This window comes from Cetorhinus maximus, chromosome 2, assembly GCF_964194155.1.
Source record: "Cetorhinus maximus chromosome 2, sCetMax3.hap1.1, whole genome shotgun sequence".
NCBI classification, from domain to species: Eukaryota; Metazoa; Chordata; class Chondrichthyes; order Lamniformes; family Cetorhinidae; genus Cetorhinus; species Cetorhinus maximus.
Window position 1 is genome coordinate 126,282,770 of NC_135880.1, and position 16,854 is coordinate 126,299,623.

The 16,854-nt window shown below is 42.6% G+C and overlaps 1 protein-coding gene across 1 annotated transcript in view; it reads left to right on the plus strand.

The window, feature by feature from the left end:
- Nucleotides 1–13,802, plus strand: part of slc1a1 (solute carrier family 1 member 1) — a 69,357-nt gene extending 55,555 nt beyond the window's left edge. Inside the window, exons 11-12 of the mRNA XM_078569383.1 lie at nt 1,466–1,600; nt 13,419–13,802. Coding sequence (XP_078425509.1) covers nt 1,466–1,600; nt 13,419–13,665 — 382 coding nt within the window. The 3' untranslated portion in view covers nt 13,666–13,802. The remainder of the gene's footprint in view (nt 1–1,465; nt 1,601–13,418) is intronic.
- Nucleotides 13,803–16,854: the final 3,052 nt, after the last annotated feature.

The window sequence follows — 16,854 nt, forward strand, 5'->3', positions numbered from 1 at the left end:
CTCACTTCCTGACTCCCCAAAGCCTGTCCACCATCTACAAGGCGCAAGTCAGGATGGAATACTCCCCACTTGCCTGGATGAGTGCAGCTCCCATAATACTCAAGAAGCTTGACACCATCCAGGAAAAAGCAGCCCGCTTGATTGGCACCACATCCACAAATATTCACTCCCTCCACCACTGACACACAGTAGCAGCAGAGTGTACCACCTACAAGATGCACTGCAGGAATTCACCAAGGCTCCTTAGACAGCACCTTCCAAACCCACGACCACTACCACCTAGAAGCGCAAAGGCAGCAGATAGATGGGAACACCACCACCTGGAGGTTCCCCTCCTAGTCAATCACCATCCTGACTTGGAAATATATTGCCATTCCTTCACTGTCGCCGGGTCAAAATCCTGGAACTCCCTCCCTAACAGCACTGTAGGTGTACCTACACCACATGGACTGCAACGGTTCAAGACGGCAGCTCAACACCACCTTCTCAAGGGCAACAAGGGATGGGCAATAAATGCTGGCCCAGCCAGCAAATCCCACATCCCGTGAATTAATAAAAAAGAACTTCAGACAAGCACCTGGGCCACCCTTGTGAAGATATTGTGCAGAATGGCAGCAGACAGGATCTGACTGGGAATGAGATGGTAAGAGTAGCACTGTGATTTTAGAGCTGCTACTGTCTCATTCCCATTGACCTCAGCAAGTCCAATTCACCCTATGATACCACAGTTCCTATGTGAACATTTGTCCAATTTCATGGTACTCAATTAAGTGATAAAATATGGCAAGCAATGTTATCTATCTTTTAGTGCAAGGATTAATAGTGATTATAGAATCTACAAACATTAATTTATTTGAACTACTCTAAGATACAGTATAAAAGAAAAGGTAATGAATCCATCCAAGTGAAATCGTAAGAGAATTATGGCTTTAGAGAGAAAGAATTTTGTTCCTGCTCTAGTTTTCCATCTGATTATTCTCCCCAATCTCTTTTCTTCTGATGTTCAGGTGCATTAGTACCTAAAAAAAAGGCCTATTCTTCATGTGTAAGCCCGGACAATGAGTACTGATGAACTATTGAACTAAAGGGAATCATCTATAGAAATAGATGACTGAATAATGGCTTCTTCAACCAATTCCCACTTCTGCTGGCATTACTGGATAGCATAGGGAACAGGAAACTTAGACAGCCTATTTTTCTTCATTATTCCAAGAATCCTCAGGCTAATTATGGCATTCCCATCTTTGTCCTTGGCTGAATGAGCGCCACAAATCAGGTAATTCCCAGTTTCAATGTCATACCAGCCTGTATAATTACCCACTTAGCCCTTCAGGGTAGACATGCTACCTGTGTCAAGCTGTGACAGCATTTTACAATTTTTCTTACAGAAGTAAAAGCAACAAATTATGTAGGGTATAATCATAATGTTTTTCAATTGGACTTTAAAATGTCTATTTATTTCTAGCGTTACAGCAACGGCAGCTAGTGTGGGAGCAGCTGGAGTTCCTCAGGCTGGAATGGTCACCATGGTGATTGTTCTTACTGCAGTTGGATTACCTGCTAATGATGTCACTCTGATCATTGCTGTAGATTGGCTTCTGTAAGTGTCCATGAGGATAAAAGTATTCTTTCTTTTGTGAAAAGTATATATTTTTAATCATAATTCTGGAATAGAAAAGAGAATTGTATTCAGTGATCAAGATGTATGTTATTTAAAGCACCATTTTTACTGTTTTTTATTTAGGTTAATAATAATTCTAGAGCATGCAGGTCAAAAAACCACATCATTCAAAATGTGGCAGTGTGCCTGTGGGATCAGTATCTATATCAAAAAAGAGCCTATTGTTATGCCATGGGATCTCTCCAATATTAGCCAGGCTGCAGTCTGGACAGGCATTTTTCAGGTATCAGTCACACTTTATACAACAGGTGGGGAATTGATCACCCTTGACCATCATAGAAAGGCAGCAACAAGACAGGGCCATCCAGTTTTAAGAGATTGCTGGCTTCCCTAAGGTCCTGCATGCAAGCAATGGTGCTCAAGTTGCTTTGCAAACTTTCTCAACTACTCTATAAATAAGAGCTTCCACTTCATCATTATACATATAGCATATGCCAAAATGTCAATTGGAATATGCTCAGACTTGTCACAATGCATTTATCTATCAAAAGTGAGCCCTTCTGCACTGCACCAGGGAAGCCGATTATGCCAATGCATGGCTTCTGAATGACAAAGTTTAGCATTGTTCCCATGGTTAACTAATAACAGTAGTAGAGGAGTGCTACAACAAGCACATGCCTCTGCTAGGCTGATCATTAAGACGAGCTGCCTGGCCTTAAATAAATCTGTTGCTCCGTAGGCAGGTTGGTTTGCAGCATTATATATATTTGTAACTTGCAGCACCCTTCACAACTGCACCACTCACAAAGATCTAGATGTTAATGTTACTGAGGAGGTAGCCCTAGCTTTATTGTATGCATAATTAATGGCAGTAAATGTCACAGTAACCTGCAAACTTGAAATTTGCAGCTATTGCTTCATATGGCATTAGAACGCATTTCATTACTGAAGTCTTCTTTTCTGAATAATACAGTCTACCTTTGACACCACTTTGTGTTATTTGTATGTTAATGGTATGCAGGTTGCTCTCCCCACTTGCAAATAAATGATCATTCCCTCAGTCCACAACCCATCTTACAACATGCCAACAGAATTACCCTCTGCGTGAGCATGTCAATAATCATTGCCTGATTTAACACGCAGCATCAAATAAATGTGCTCTTTTTTAGGATGACTCAAACTACAATGAATAACAAAGCCCAATGTCAGTGCACATTCTATTTTATTAGATTAAAGTCCTAAGCGGTATACTCCAGAAAGACAGGTGGTGAAGGATAGCACAACTGGCCAATCTTTACATATTTTCATAAACCTTTATTTACAGAGTTACACATTACAAGCATGCACCTCCTCACCCAACAATCACAGTTTCAGCCTGTCCCTTTTTAAAAGGGCACAAGTGAATCCCCAGTTAATGCCACCACCTGCATAGAATTAAATATAATTTAAATACAATTAATACAAAGTGAACAGAAACTAATATTTCCTACAACTATGATTTCCCTTGGATAGTTGCATGTCATTTTCTTTTACCTATGTCCTTTTCATTTCTCCTGGGTGTAGTCTGACAGCCAGTCAAGAGATGACTGCTCATCTTCTACAGGATGAGGTTGAGGTGGCCTTCTTCTCATGGAGCTTGCTCCCGACTGTATATCTGCAGCTAGTTTCTGGGTAGTCTGATATCACCTGTTAGGTTCTGTAAGTGTGGTGTTCTGAAAGTAAACTCACCTGATGTCTACAAAAAGCTTTCTGGGTTTTGCATTCAATGAGAACTGCAGACTTAAGAGTCACATCTGTCATTTGCTGCACATCCTTAAAGATTGAACTCAATGCCTGCACTAATGGATGAGATTCTTGGAACATTCATCTTTTCAGGCCTTGGGTCCTAAAACTCCAAAGCCATAGGCTGCGTTCCTCTCAGCTTTCACTGGGAATATGGCACATCCTCACAAAGTTTGCAGTCCTTTGGCTCCCACATGCTCTGTGAATCACTCTGTGCCACATCCTCACTGGTGCTATCAAATTGCTCATGAGGCACCTGGAAGTGAAATGCAAGTGATGCCCTGGATTACATTGAGGAACTGAGGAGTTTAGATCAAAGGAACATAGGGAAGATTATGCTGCATAGACTCCTATGTGGCCTAATCTCCATAATCCTGTTCCTCCTCATCACCATTATCACAGTCAGTGATGAAGAAAAGTATGCCCTGTTGCTTTTCTTCATCTTCCTAACCCTCCAACCAGTTACTCAAGATGCTGTGGTGGATCTGTAGGAAAGGAGTGTACAAGCTAAGAATTAATGGATCTTACCTACTTGGGAATAACAAAACAGAAGGTATCAAAGCGTGTGGATGGGTGATTTGTCACAGAAATGTCATAGCGATAATGTTCTCTCACTAACCTGGTGCTGGCAATATGCCTCTGATCATGTCACCTCCCATGGCAAGAGCAGAGGGCCTCTCCATGGAGCAAGTGACTTTCATTTCATAGGCTGTGAAGTGCTTCAGGATGGAGATGTATCATCCAGCGGCCTACCTCTCATGGGTATTGTGTGCCATTTTCTCCTGCAACCAGAATTAGTAAGTTAGGTGAAGACTGGCAATTGATGAAAGCATGCCAAGTGGCAGTGGAGAGTTGAAGTAAGAGATATAGTGGTATCAGCATGTTAAAGTGAAAGAAGGGTATTTTACAGTTGTCAGTAATCACAGTTAGGGAAATGGGTAGCCATACTCTAAAATTCCAAGTTAATGCTCCTTAGTCAGAGCACTTTGTGACAGGCTAAACGTATAACCATCACTTTTAGAAATTGATGAATAGGGTGGTAGTTGAAATGCCCAAGTAAAAGAAAGAGGATAGTGGTCAATGTGTTACCTTGTCTGTCCTGGTCAGTTGTATTTTTTGTAGCATCGGTTTATAATCCTGGGGTGAGAGGATGACTCAGTGCTGGTTCCATATGCCTAGAACTTGGAAACTATGACATTTTGATAGATTTCTACCACCAGCACCCAGCAGTCTGCATCTTCTGGGCTCAAGTTCATTGAGGAAAGTGGTCATGCCTCTGAAATTGTGGCATCTTCTTCTCCATGTCTGTACTGTGCCCTGGAACCTTGTTTAGCTGCTTATGTGGTCCTGTATTAAACATTTTTGAAAAGCGTCACAAAAAATATAATGAGGAATTCAGATTAGCTAGCAGTTATCTGAGTGAACCAAAGAGTGTCCTTTACTGACCTGTCGGTCCCCTAGCTGGCTGCTATGATCTTCAATCAGAATTGGCATCCTCCAGTCTGCACAATAATTTCGCCAACTCAGAATACTATTCTCACTTTTCATATGTTATATGGCAAGCAAAATGCTAATGTATATACTACAAATGAGCTGTAAATGCTGTGTAGACCATCAACTCCTACCATTAGCATAAGAGTGGTGTGACAGACCATACAGAGATCCTAGACAACAGACAATGGCATTTTGGAGCATTGTAATAAAGCAATATAATTTTTAGGGCTCTATGATATTCCCAAGTTTGACTCAGCTTCTCAAAGATTAATATTCAGGGAAATGTAACATTTTTGGCTCACTTTAGCTTACAAACATGAAATTAGGCAAACGGTATATCTACTTGAGAATGTTAATTAAACAATGATGTGGATCATTGTGTAAAATTCAAGCATTTCATGTTATTGTAATGGATTTTTTTTTTAATGATACCTGAACAACCAGACATTGGTTCATTTGTTGCAACCAGCAGATGGCTTAACATTTGGGCAGCCACATTTTGTTTGCTAGTTCAGGGGCTAATCCCCCTCCCCTCATGCACTTCATTCTTATGGGGCTATTGTAGTACAAGGGTGTCTGGCATAGCAAGGGTTAATGTTTGGGAAACAGTACCACCCACAGTGTGATGTAAAGAGAAACATGATTTAACAAATTACTGCAAAAAACTAAAACCAAGGAGGTCGGGATCATCACCTCCATGGGAGCCTGACAAAAGACAGCCATTACGGGAAAGCTCTTTGAAAAACAGTTACTGCAGCACCATCTTTAAAAGCTGCACAGCATTAAAACCTATACTCACCTGAACTTAAAGCAACCATGGACAACATATCAACATTACCAGACCAATTTGGATTTATCCAAGGACCAAACACAAAATTGGAGACTTTGGCGGAAAAGATTCTTAAAATACATGATAGCTTCAGGATTAGAAAAGATAGAAGCTGAACAAGAGAATGCCCTACTTTATTCAGTAGGTTCGAACATATGAACATACAAATTAGGAGCAGGGAGAGAAAAAAAAAATCCTCATCTTTGTCTGAAATCGGTGACCACTCATTTTTAAATAGTGACCCCTAGTTCTAGATTCTCCCACAAGAGGAAAGGTCCTTTCCGCATCCTCCCTGTTGTGCCCCCTCAGGATCTTATACATTTCAATCAAGTCACCTCTTACTCTTCTAAACTCCAGTGGATACAAGCCTGGTCTGACCAACCTTTCCTCATAAGACAACCTGCCCCTTCCAGGTATTAACCTAGTAAACCTCCTCTGAACGGTTTTTAATATATTTACATCTTTCCTCAAATAAGGAGACCAATACTGTACACAATACTCCAGATATAGCCTCAGCAGTGCCCTGCAAAACTGAAGCATAACCTCCCTACTTTTGTATTCAATTCCCCTTGCAATAGATGATAACATTCTATTAGCTTTCCTAATTACTTCTTGTACCTGCATACTAACTTTTTATGATTTATGCACTGGGACACCCAGATCCCTCTATCTCAGAGCTCTGCAATCTCTCACCATTTAGATAGTATTCCTCCTTTTTATTTGTCCTGCCAAAATGGACAACCTCATATTTCCCCACATTATAATCCATTTGCCAGGTCTTTGCCCACTCACCTAACCTTTCTATATCCTTTTGTAACCTCCTTGGGCAGAATTTTGCCCTTGATGGGCGGGCGGGCCCCACTGGCTCGGCGGCAGATGGGCAGCCAATTGCTGCTGCTGAAACGGGCCCCGCTGCCATTTTAAGTGGGTGGGCCAATTAAGGCCCGCCCAGCGGGCGCCTGACGGGAAGCGCTATGCGCTTCCTGTGCAGGGGGGGGAGGGATTCCCTAACTGTCAAAGTGCGCTCTTTCGCGCATGCACGTGAAAGAGCGTACATCTCCCTGAGACTAAGTGCTGCCTCAGGGAGATCACTGACATTGTTTCAAACTTCAGAAATAGAATAATAAAAAAATTATTAACATGTCCCCCTCATGTGACAATGTCACACAAGATGGGACATGTTAATAAATATTACAAAAACTTTATTAAACTTTCTTAAAACAGACATGAAACCTCATTCCGCCAGTGGATGAGGTTTCATGTTTTTTCAGAAGCCCGCTGGGGTTCCTGGCCTGCCAGCCAGCCTTAAGGTCGGATGAGCAGGGCCTTTAACTGGCTTAATGATCCTGTCAATGGCCTCAATTGGCCATTGACAGGTCGGTGGGTGGACAGCTGATCGCGATGTCCGCCCACCTTCCTGAATATTTAAATGGGGCGAGATGACATCGGAGGTTCCCCCCAATGTCATCCCGCATTATTTTCATGTCGGTGAGCGGGCCCCGCTCCTAGCTCATCAACGGAAAAATTCTGCCCCTTATGTCCTCTTCACAATTTACTTACCTATCTATCTTTGTGTCATCAGTAAACTTAGCAACAATGCCATCAGTCCCTTCATCCATTTCATTTATATGAATTGTAAAGAGCTGAAGCCCCAACACTGAGCCCGGTGGCACACCACTCGTCACATCCTGCCAAACAGAAAATGAACCATTTATGCCTGTTCTCTGTTTCCTGCTAGCCAATCTTTTATCCATGCCAATATGTTACCCCATACAGTTTTTATTTTCCGCAATTACCTTTGATGGACACCTTATCAAATGCCTTCTGAAAATCTAAATGCAGCACATCCACCAATTCCTCTTTATCCACAGCACATATTGCTGCTTCAAAGAACAATAAATTGGTTAAACATGTTTTACCTTTCACAAAACCATGTGGACTCTGCCTTGAATTTATCTAAATGCTCCGCCATAACTTCTTTAATAATAGCTGATGATATTATTATGAGGCAAGGAATAAACAAATCCTCAGATAAATTTGATGAAGTTCTAAAATCATTCAGAACATATTTTAACCCAAGAAGCAACAAACTTTTAGAGAGCGAAATTCAACAAACCTGTCCAACAGCCTGGAGAACTGATTGACTCCTTTATAAACAAATTATACAGATTAGCTGAAGGCTGTGTCTACGGTGACCTTAAGTCAGAACTCATAAGGGACAGAATTGTTGTCAGAGTGGCTGACGATGCCCTTTCAGATATACTATAGGCCAAGGAAGATCTGACACTAGAAAGGCCATCCAAATAGTCAGTCTGAAATCTGCCAACAGGACCAATTAATTTTACATGGCGAAAGCAAGCCAAGGCACAGAGCAAGCCAACTGTCCAGCTAGTAAAGCAACAAAGGGGCAGAGAGATTCTAGGCCAAGGAAGACATTGACTAAACTGACTACATGAGGGTTGGCAACCATGTAAGCACTGTGGAGCCAAACGACCTCATAGACAAGAGCAATATCCGGCAATCGCATTGTTGTGTTTAAACTGCAACGGCCTGGGATACTTCGGCATGCAAAGCTGAGACACCTAGAAGGGCGGAAGATCTCAATAAAATCCATGGAGATTGAGGTACTCCACCAGGGAGAGACCTTTCCATGCTTCTTGGGTGAGGTCAGGATTCCTGGATTCTATTTTTGGAATGCAGACATCTCAGTAAACAGTCACCTCACCAAAATCAATTATATTTTTTATTCATTCATGGCATGTGGGCTTCGCTGGCTGGGCCAGCATTTATTGCCCATCCCTTGTTGCCTTTGAGAAGGTGGTGGTAAGCTGCCTTCTTGAACCCTGCAGTCCATGTAGTGTAGGTACACCCACAGTGTGGTTAGGAAGGGAGTTCCAGGATTTTAACCCAGCAACAGTGAAGGAATGCGATATATTTCCAAGTCAGGATGGTGAGTGACTTGGAGTGACTTCCAGTTGGTGATATTCCTGTCTATCTGCTGCCCTTGTCCTTCTAGGTGGTAGTGGTCGTGGGTTTGGAAGGTGCTGTCCAAGGAGTCTTGGTGAATTCTTGCAGTGCATCTTGTAGATGGTACACACTGCTGCTACTGTGCGTTGGTGGTGGAGGGAATGAATGTTTGTGGATGTGGTGCCAATCAAGCAGGCTGCTTTGTCCTGGATGGTGTCAAACTTCTTGAGTGTTTTTGGAGGTGCACTCATCCAGGCAAGTGGGGAGTGTTCCATCACACTCCTGACTTGTGCCTTGTGGATGGTGGAAAGGCTTTGGGGAGTCAGTAGGTGAGTTACTCGTCGCATGATTCCTAGCCTCTGACCTGCTCTTGTAGCCACAGCGTTTATATGGCTAGTCCAGTTCAGTTTCTGGTCAATGGTAACCCCCAAGATGTTGATGGTAATGCCATTGAATGTCATGGGGCAATGGTTAGATTCTTTCTTGCTGAAGATGGTCATTGCCTGCCACTTGTGTGGTGTGAATGTTAACTTTCCCAAGCCTGGATATTGTCCAGGCCTTGCTGCATTTGGACATGGACTGCTTCAGTATCTGAGGAGTCGCGAATGATGCTGAACATTTTGCAATAATTAGCGAACACCCCCGCTTCTGACCTTATGATGGAAGGAAGGTCATTGATGAAGCAGCTGAAGATGGTTGGGCCTTGGGCACTACCCTGAGGAACTTCTGCAGTGATGTCCTGGAGCTGAGATGACTGACCTCAGACAACCACAACCATCATCCTTTGTGCTAGGTATGACTCGAACCAGCGGAAAATTTTCCCCTGATTCCCATTGACTCCAGTTTTGCTAGAGCTCCTTGATGCTACACTCGGTCAAATGCTGCCTTGATGTCAAGGGTAGTCACTTTCATCTCACCTCGGAAGATCAGTTATTTTGTCCATGTTTGAACCAAGGCTGTAATGAGGTCAGGATAGCATGATAGCACTATTGATGACCCCTTCCGTTACTTTACTGATGATGGAGAGTAGACTGATGGGGCGGTAATTGGCTGGGTTGGATTTGTCCTGCTTTTTGTGTGCAGGACGTAACTGGGTAATTTTACACATAGCTGGATAGATGCCAGTGTTGTAGCTGTACCGGAACAGCCTGGCTAGAGGCACGGCAAGTTCTGGAGCATAAGTCTTCAGTACTATTGCCGGAACATTGTCAGGGCCGTAGACTTTGCAATATCCAGTGCCTTCAGCCGTTTCTTGATATCACATGGAGTGAATTGAATTGGCCGAAGACTGGCGTCTGTGATGCTGGGGATCTCTACAGTAGGCCGAAATAGATCATGCACTCAGCACTTCTGAATGAAGATTGTTGTGAATGCTTCAGCCTTATCTTTTGCACTGCTGTGCTGGGTTCCTCCTTCATTAAGGATGCAGATATTTGTGGAGCCTTCTCCTTCAGTGAGTTGTTTAATTGTCCACCACCATTCACGACTGGATGTGGCAGTACTGCAGAACTTACATCTGATCCGTTGGCTGTTGGATCGCTTATCTCTGTCTATCACTTGCTTCTTATGCTGTTTGTCATGCAAATAGTCCTGTGTTGTAGCTTCACCAGCTTGACACCTCATTTTTAGGTATGCTTGGTGCTGCTCCAAATTGGACACGGGAGCCAGTGTTAGGGTCCTGTCAGATAAGGAACCATGGCCGAGAGACCGCTGGTTATGAACAACAGGCACTCCACTGCTTGGGCCTGGAGGAACCTATTTCCAGTCATAGGCATGATCCTCAAACCACAAGCAGATATTCGATGTCATGTGCGTCATCAATATCAATCTTTTTCTCTCTTGAGCAGAGATGCCTGTCCTTAGAACAGCAGAAGAGATCAAGACAACCTCTGATGACAACTACATGGAACTACAATTTCCTGAGAGGCCCACCAGTAAAGAGACTTTCGATTGCGACTTCAGCTCTGAATTGTCTTCGCTCTTGCAGTGCTACTTTGTCCAATTTCTTTGCAAGCGACAGAAGCTCCTCTTTGACCAAACACTCAGATAATCACCGCTGTACCTCGAGTGGGAGACATAGGGGAAAATGACCAGCAACGGAAGACTGAACCCCAACCCCAGGCTGTAAATGTACATAGTTGTGGGTTATCAATAAACACTTGGGCCTGAATTTTCCCCCCCTTGGGCGGGTTGTGCGGGGGCAGACGGGAGCGAGCGCGAACCCAATCGGTGCCCCCAACTGGGTCTGTGCCACCATTTTACTTGGGCAGGACAATTAAGGCCTGCCCAGCGTGACGCTTGCCCAGAAGCGCTGAGCGCTCCCTGTGCTGGCAGGGGGGGGGTGTGCTCTTTCCCGCATGCGCACGCAAGAGTGCAGAAATCTCCCTGAGGCATCAGTTTAAGGTTTTAAAATTTAAGTAAAGGAAAAAAAATATTAAAACATGTCCCCTCATGTGACAGTGTTATTTTTAAAATATATATATATATTTTTTTTATATATTTTTCTTTTCCCACCTATTCCTATTATTTTTAAATGTATTTCCATCCATTGTTTTATCTCTACCTTTTAGCTTATTTTGATTCCTTTCCCCCCACCCCACCCCCACTAGGGCTATCTGCACCTTGCTCGTCCTGCTTTCTACCCTTAATGTCACCTATTAGCACATTCCTTAGCTAATATCACCACCATCAACATCCCTTTGTCCTTTTGTCTATGACATCTTTGGCAATCTCTTCTTTGCCTCCACCTATCACTGGCCCTCTATCCAGCTCTACCTGTCCCACCCCCCTCAAACAGCTTATATTTCACCTCATTTCTATTTTTCCTTAGTTCTGATGAAGAGTCATACGGACTCAAAACATTAACTATATTCCTCTCCGCAGATGCTGTCAGACCTACTGAGTTTTTCCAGCTATTTTTGTTTTTGTGTCACATGAGCTGGGTCATGTCAATGAATTTTTAAAATAATTTTTATTGAATTTTAAAACGCTTCATGAAACCTCATCCCGCCCATGGGTGAGGTTTCATGAAAAATGCGAAGGCCGCCTGGGCTCTTAGCCTGCCCGCCAACCTTAAGGTTGGACGGGCAGCTCATTTAATTGTTTTGATTAGCTTTTAACAGGTCTTAATAGGCCTTTGACAATTCGGTGGACCGCAGCGCACATCATTTTACGCGTCGGCGAGCAGGCCCTGCCCCCACTCGCCGACAGGAAAATTCTTCCCTTAATGTCCAACTATACAAGACTCAGAAACTTTTCATGACACCTACTGAACATAACAACAGCTATCTTTTTCTCTATACCAGTCTGTCAGACAGATTAAGAGTTTATAATCAAAGTAGAAATTTATTTTGTTGTTGATTAGTTAGCTTCAAGGTTTCCTTTTGATCAGAGCGTCAGTAAAGTTTATATTCTTCTTATTTCTATGGAACAAAATTAATAGATCTCACTGTGAGAACTGTATTCTGTTTATTTAAGATTATGAGTGAAATAAAACCAATTTGTTTGGTTGCTAGGATCTCTTTCCTGAAGGTAAGCGAAGGCACATGGTGCTGTGTGGAATATTGCAGTAGCAGAATGCACAAGTATATTTTATGATCTCTGGATCTTTCTATTGTTTAACTAAATATTGAGCAGCAGAAAGGTGCAATCAGGTTCTTTGGAGACATGAGATTCACTTACAAATGTGACTGATGCTGAACTCAAAAGAATAGCAACACAAAAGCCAAAATGTTTGTAATGATCTCTCTATGCCAAAAAGTGCTTTTGGCAACCGAGATATTGATAGCTTAGACTAAATAGAGAGCATTTTACAGTAGGTTATTCCAAAAGTGTATCAAAAGATCATGGATGTCCAGATTACTTCAGAAACATAGCCTGAGTTTCTAGGAGGGTGGAGGCTCGGGAACACATCCCCGCTGACTCCAACAGTCCTGCTGCCATTTTATGCTCTAGCGAACATTGATTGGCATAAGGTGGGACTTCTGTCCCTCACTCGGGAGGAAGTCCTACCTTGGGGAGTTGCTGGTCAATCAGATTGGCTGGTAGCTCTCCATTCCCTCTAGGGCTGCAGTGGCTGGAAAAGGCACTGCACGGAGCTGCCTGAGACTAAGTCCCTGGAACTGGGGCAAAAGTCAACGGTAACAGGGCGGGCAGGGTATGGAAAGCCTGGGGGGGTTGTGAGGGGGTGTGATCAGATATGGGGGATTATACGAGGAGGGAGGTGGTAAGGAGGTCTGGAGGCCACCAAGCCTTAAGGGGAGGGTATCCCCAGTCAGAAGGCGACATCTGATTGAGGCGATCCCTCTCCGCCTGAGATTGAGCTTTATTCCCGGGTTCCCCCCACCGAGCTTTCATCTGCCCACCAGCCTAAAAATTGAGGCTGGGTCGGAAACAGGCCTTAAGTGGCCACTAATTGGCCACTTGAGGGCCTCAATTGGGGCAAGGGCGGGCTTCCCATCCAAGGCCCTGCCCGCCCTGGCTTAAAATTGCTGTGAGGTCAGGGCTGGTGGGAACCCGGAGGGAACCCCGTCCTTGCAATTTCACACTCCCCCGTTACCCCCCCAGTCCACCCCCCCCATCTCAGAACCCACCAGGGCCAGAGGGGAGCATGAAATTCTGGCCCATTTCTTTTTACAAACAGAATGGTCAGCAATAGTCAACTTCATTTTGTACAGATACTCTATCTGCAATTGATCCATAACCTTTTTGTGTTTGCTTCTTCAGGGATCGGTTTCGGACTATGGTGAATGTACTTGGAGATTCTTTGGGAGCTGGAATTGTGGAGAAGCTGTCCAGGAATGAATTGCAACAGGGGGAATTCTCAAGTGGCATCAATATCGTGAATCCATTTGCTTTGGAAACTGCTGCATCAGAGAAAGAGGAAGCAAAGATAAAAGAATCATATATCAACGGGGCATTTGATGTTGATAAATCAGACTCTGTAGCTGTCACAGAAACATCACAATTTTGATTAAGAATGAGTTGAGAATGACAATTTGTGAATAAGAAAAATGTAAGGATTACCTTGCAAAGCTGTAAATTTGAATCAATTCATAAATATATTCTCATCAATAATGAGTATCTTAAGATAAACGTTTGAAAATATAATATACACTGGCCATTGAACACCTTGATAATCAACTGTAAATTATTCCTCCATTTGCTTGCAAGCAAGGTAGGTTAATACTCCATTCTGAATGTATGGAGTGCGCTAGAGCAATCATGCAAGACAGCTGTTGGAACTGAAACAAAGCCTAGACTGAATAAGCTCTCCTCCTTGAAATTAAAACATTACATTCTATTAAAAACAAATATTAGGTGCCAAGAATTAATATTGGGTAGCATTCCTAAATCATAATTCAGATAATGATTCTTAAATGTGTGCTTAAGCTTTTGCTATTGTCTTAACTCTCAATTAGTCTGTCTCATAATTATTCTGGGTTGACAACATGTTCTAAACAATGGCCGGAATTTTCCAGCCCCCCACCCCCCATGGCAGGTTCCTCCACAGCGGGGCTGGCGAGCTATCGAAATCTCCATTCATATTGGCGGGACCAGAAGATCCTGCTGGTGTGAGGGGCTGGAAAATTCTGGCCAATGTCTCAAAGAGCGCAAGAAAAACCTTTATTGTTAAGAGGAAATAATGATTATGTTATTGCATGTGCAATGAAATCTATCTGAAACCTGCCTTAAAGTCCATCTGTCTATTTTAACCAATAGTGACAGTCACAATGATAAGTTGTACACCTATATTCGCATTAATGCAACACACATTCCCTGACGTAAGTGTGAAAACCCCAGGCTAGGTGGATAATTCAAAATGGTTCTGACTGCATTCATTCCTCAAAGCACTGACTGAGGTGGTGACATGACATAAATTTCATCAGGGATTCTCCAGCTTTGCCACTGTAACTTCGGTGGAAGTTTGGTGGAAATCCTGTTTGTTTTTATCAATAGAGTTTCTGACACAGTTCTCCTGGCATCATGGCAGAAGAGTGGGAGAAACCCCAAGGAAATTCATCCGCAATATGTTGGTTCCAATATAAATAAAGAGCTCCAAAATATCCAATTTGCTTCACGACTTTACAATGTCACTGTTCATGGAGCACTGTTAATGTCTACCTACAAATGACAGTTGAATTAGACTACACTGAAATTCCAAACATAAACTGGCAGATGATGTACCAATATTTAGTTAATACCTGGCATATATTCGCCGCGTATAATTGGTTTACTGGCATCTTCCAAAACTTAGATGCCACTGTACTTGTCTAGGTATACATGTGCCGTATAATGCAGAGCCTATGTACATTGCTGCTATTGGCACACTGCTGCCCTGAGTTTGTAAAAAGATAAAGTAAATTGTCTAGTGGAGGTGAACTAACATTAGGCAGTGCATCTCAGCAGCTGAGCTTTGCATTCATGTTTGGAACAATATTAGTGTGTGAATTATTTATCCTGGCTCCTGTTTTAGGATTTGATTGCCCAAAGACTGTCTCAATTTGAGATGCTATGAACAAGTTCCACTTTGATTTCTGACATCTGATCTTGATTTTACTGTATATAACTGACATGAGAATCAATGGTGCGTGCATTATGTACATTTCACCTGATATGGAAACAGAAAATGCTGGACATACTCAGCAGAACAGGCAGCATCTGCGGAGAGAGAAACAGCACCAATGTGTCAAGTCATTGGCATTTCATCAGAACTGGATCAAATGGCGCTGCTGTCTGAAAAAAAAATGAGAGCAGTTGTTATGATCCAAATTGTTAAACTCATTGTTGAGTTCAGAAAGCTGTAAAGTTCTGAGTAGAAAGATAAGATGGTGTTCTTTGAGCTTCCTTTGACTTCATTTGATAGTATTGGAGGCCAAGGATAGAATGATCAGAGTGAGAATGGTACAGAGAATTAAAAAGGCAACCAGAAGCTCAGGGTTATGCTTGTGGACCAAATGGAGCTATTTAGAAAAATGATTACCCAATTCGCGTTTCCTCTCCCCGATACATATGAGACTCCTCATTGGCAGCGAACAGTATACTAATTTGAAAGAAATTCATGTAAGTCACTGTTTCACCTGGAAGGAGTGGTTGGGCCCCAGACAGTGGGAAAGGAGGAGGTAAAAGGGCAGGTGAAACCTGCTCACCTGAAATGTTGATGCTGTTTTCCTCTCCACAGATTATGTCTGACTTGGTGAGTATTTCCAGCATTTCCTGCTTTTGTTTCAGATTTCCAGAATTTGCCGTATTTTGCTTTTGACTTTATTTTCATCTTTTGTGTCCTTTTGGATTCTGCCATTTTCTCATTCTCATTTCCTCTGCTCTTTCTTTTCTCTTACTTAGCATTGAAAGGTGTTGATGTTCTTGCAGAAAACATCAATAGTGCTGAAGATAGAAATGCTTTTGCTTGGTCTTTGTACCTGAAATAAAACTTACACATACGTCATATAAGTAATGTAGGGTTCAACATGGAAAGCAAGGAATGTCCGAAATTATCCAGGGCACAATGCCAGATACCATTTTTATTTAATTTATATATTGTGTATTGTAGGGATCTAATTATTGATTTAGAACATTTTAATACATTGGATTCACAAGCATACCCAGAGTATTAGGACTTAGGATTTTGAATCTCTGGTGACTTTGACAGGGTCCAGGAAGGGAGAAAAAGGAATAGGTAAATGATGGAGAAAATAGGAAATTATTTATGGGACAGGAAAATGCACTTGAAATGCTTGAAGACTATTCCAAAGGTTTTTTTTAAAACACACAAAGGAAAACAACAATGAATGCCACTCAATTAGGTACAATCAGAAAACTGCTGATCATACCTTAAAAATTCTGAAGCAACTGTCCAACAAAATTTTGATAGAATACATTTTAGTTCCATTTTGAAAACCTAGGCTAAAAAATATGACGTTGCCCAATTAATGTAAGGTCGGCGGAGCAATTGCTTTGCCCTTTGGTCCATTCTAGCCTGAAGCCAGAGCCAAATTCAGCTTTGGATCTCATTTAAGTGCCACCCATGAGATGTGGGTGCTCCATTATAGTTTGCCCATGTGAAAGGGTGGGAAATGGGCTGCTTTGTATGCGGTGCATGCCGACAAGTAGGGTATGGGGGAGGAGGGGCCTCAAAAGTGCTGGCAGCTGGGAATTGTTA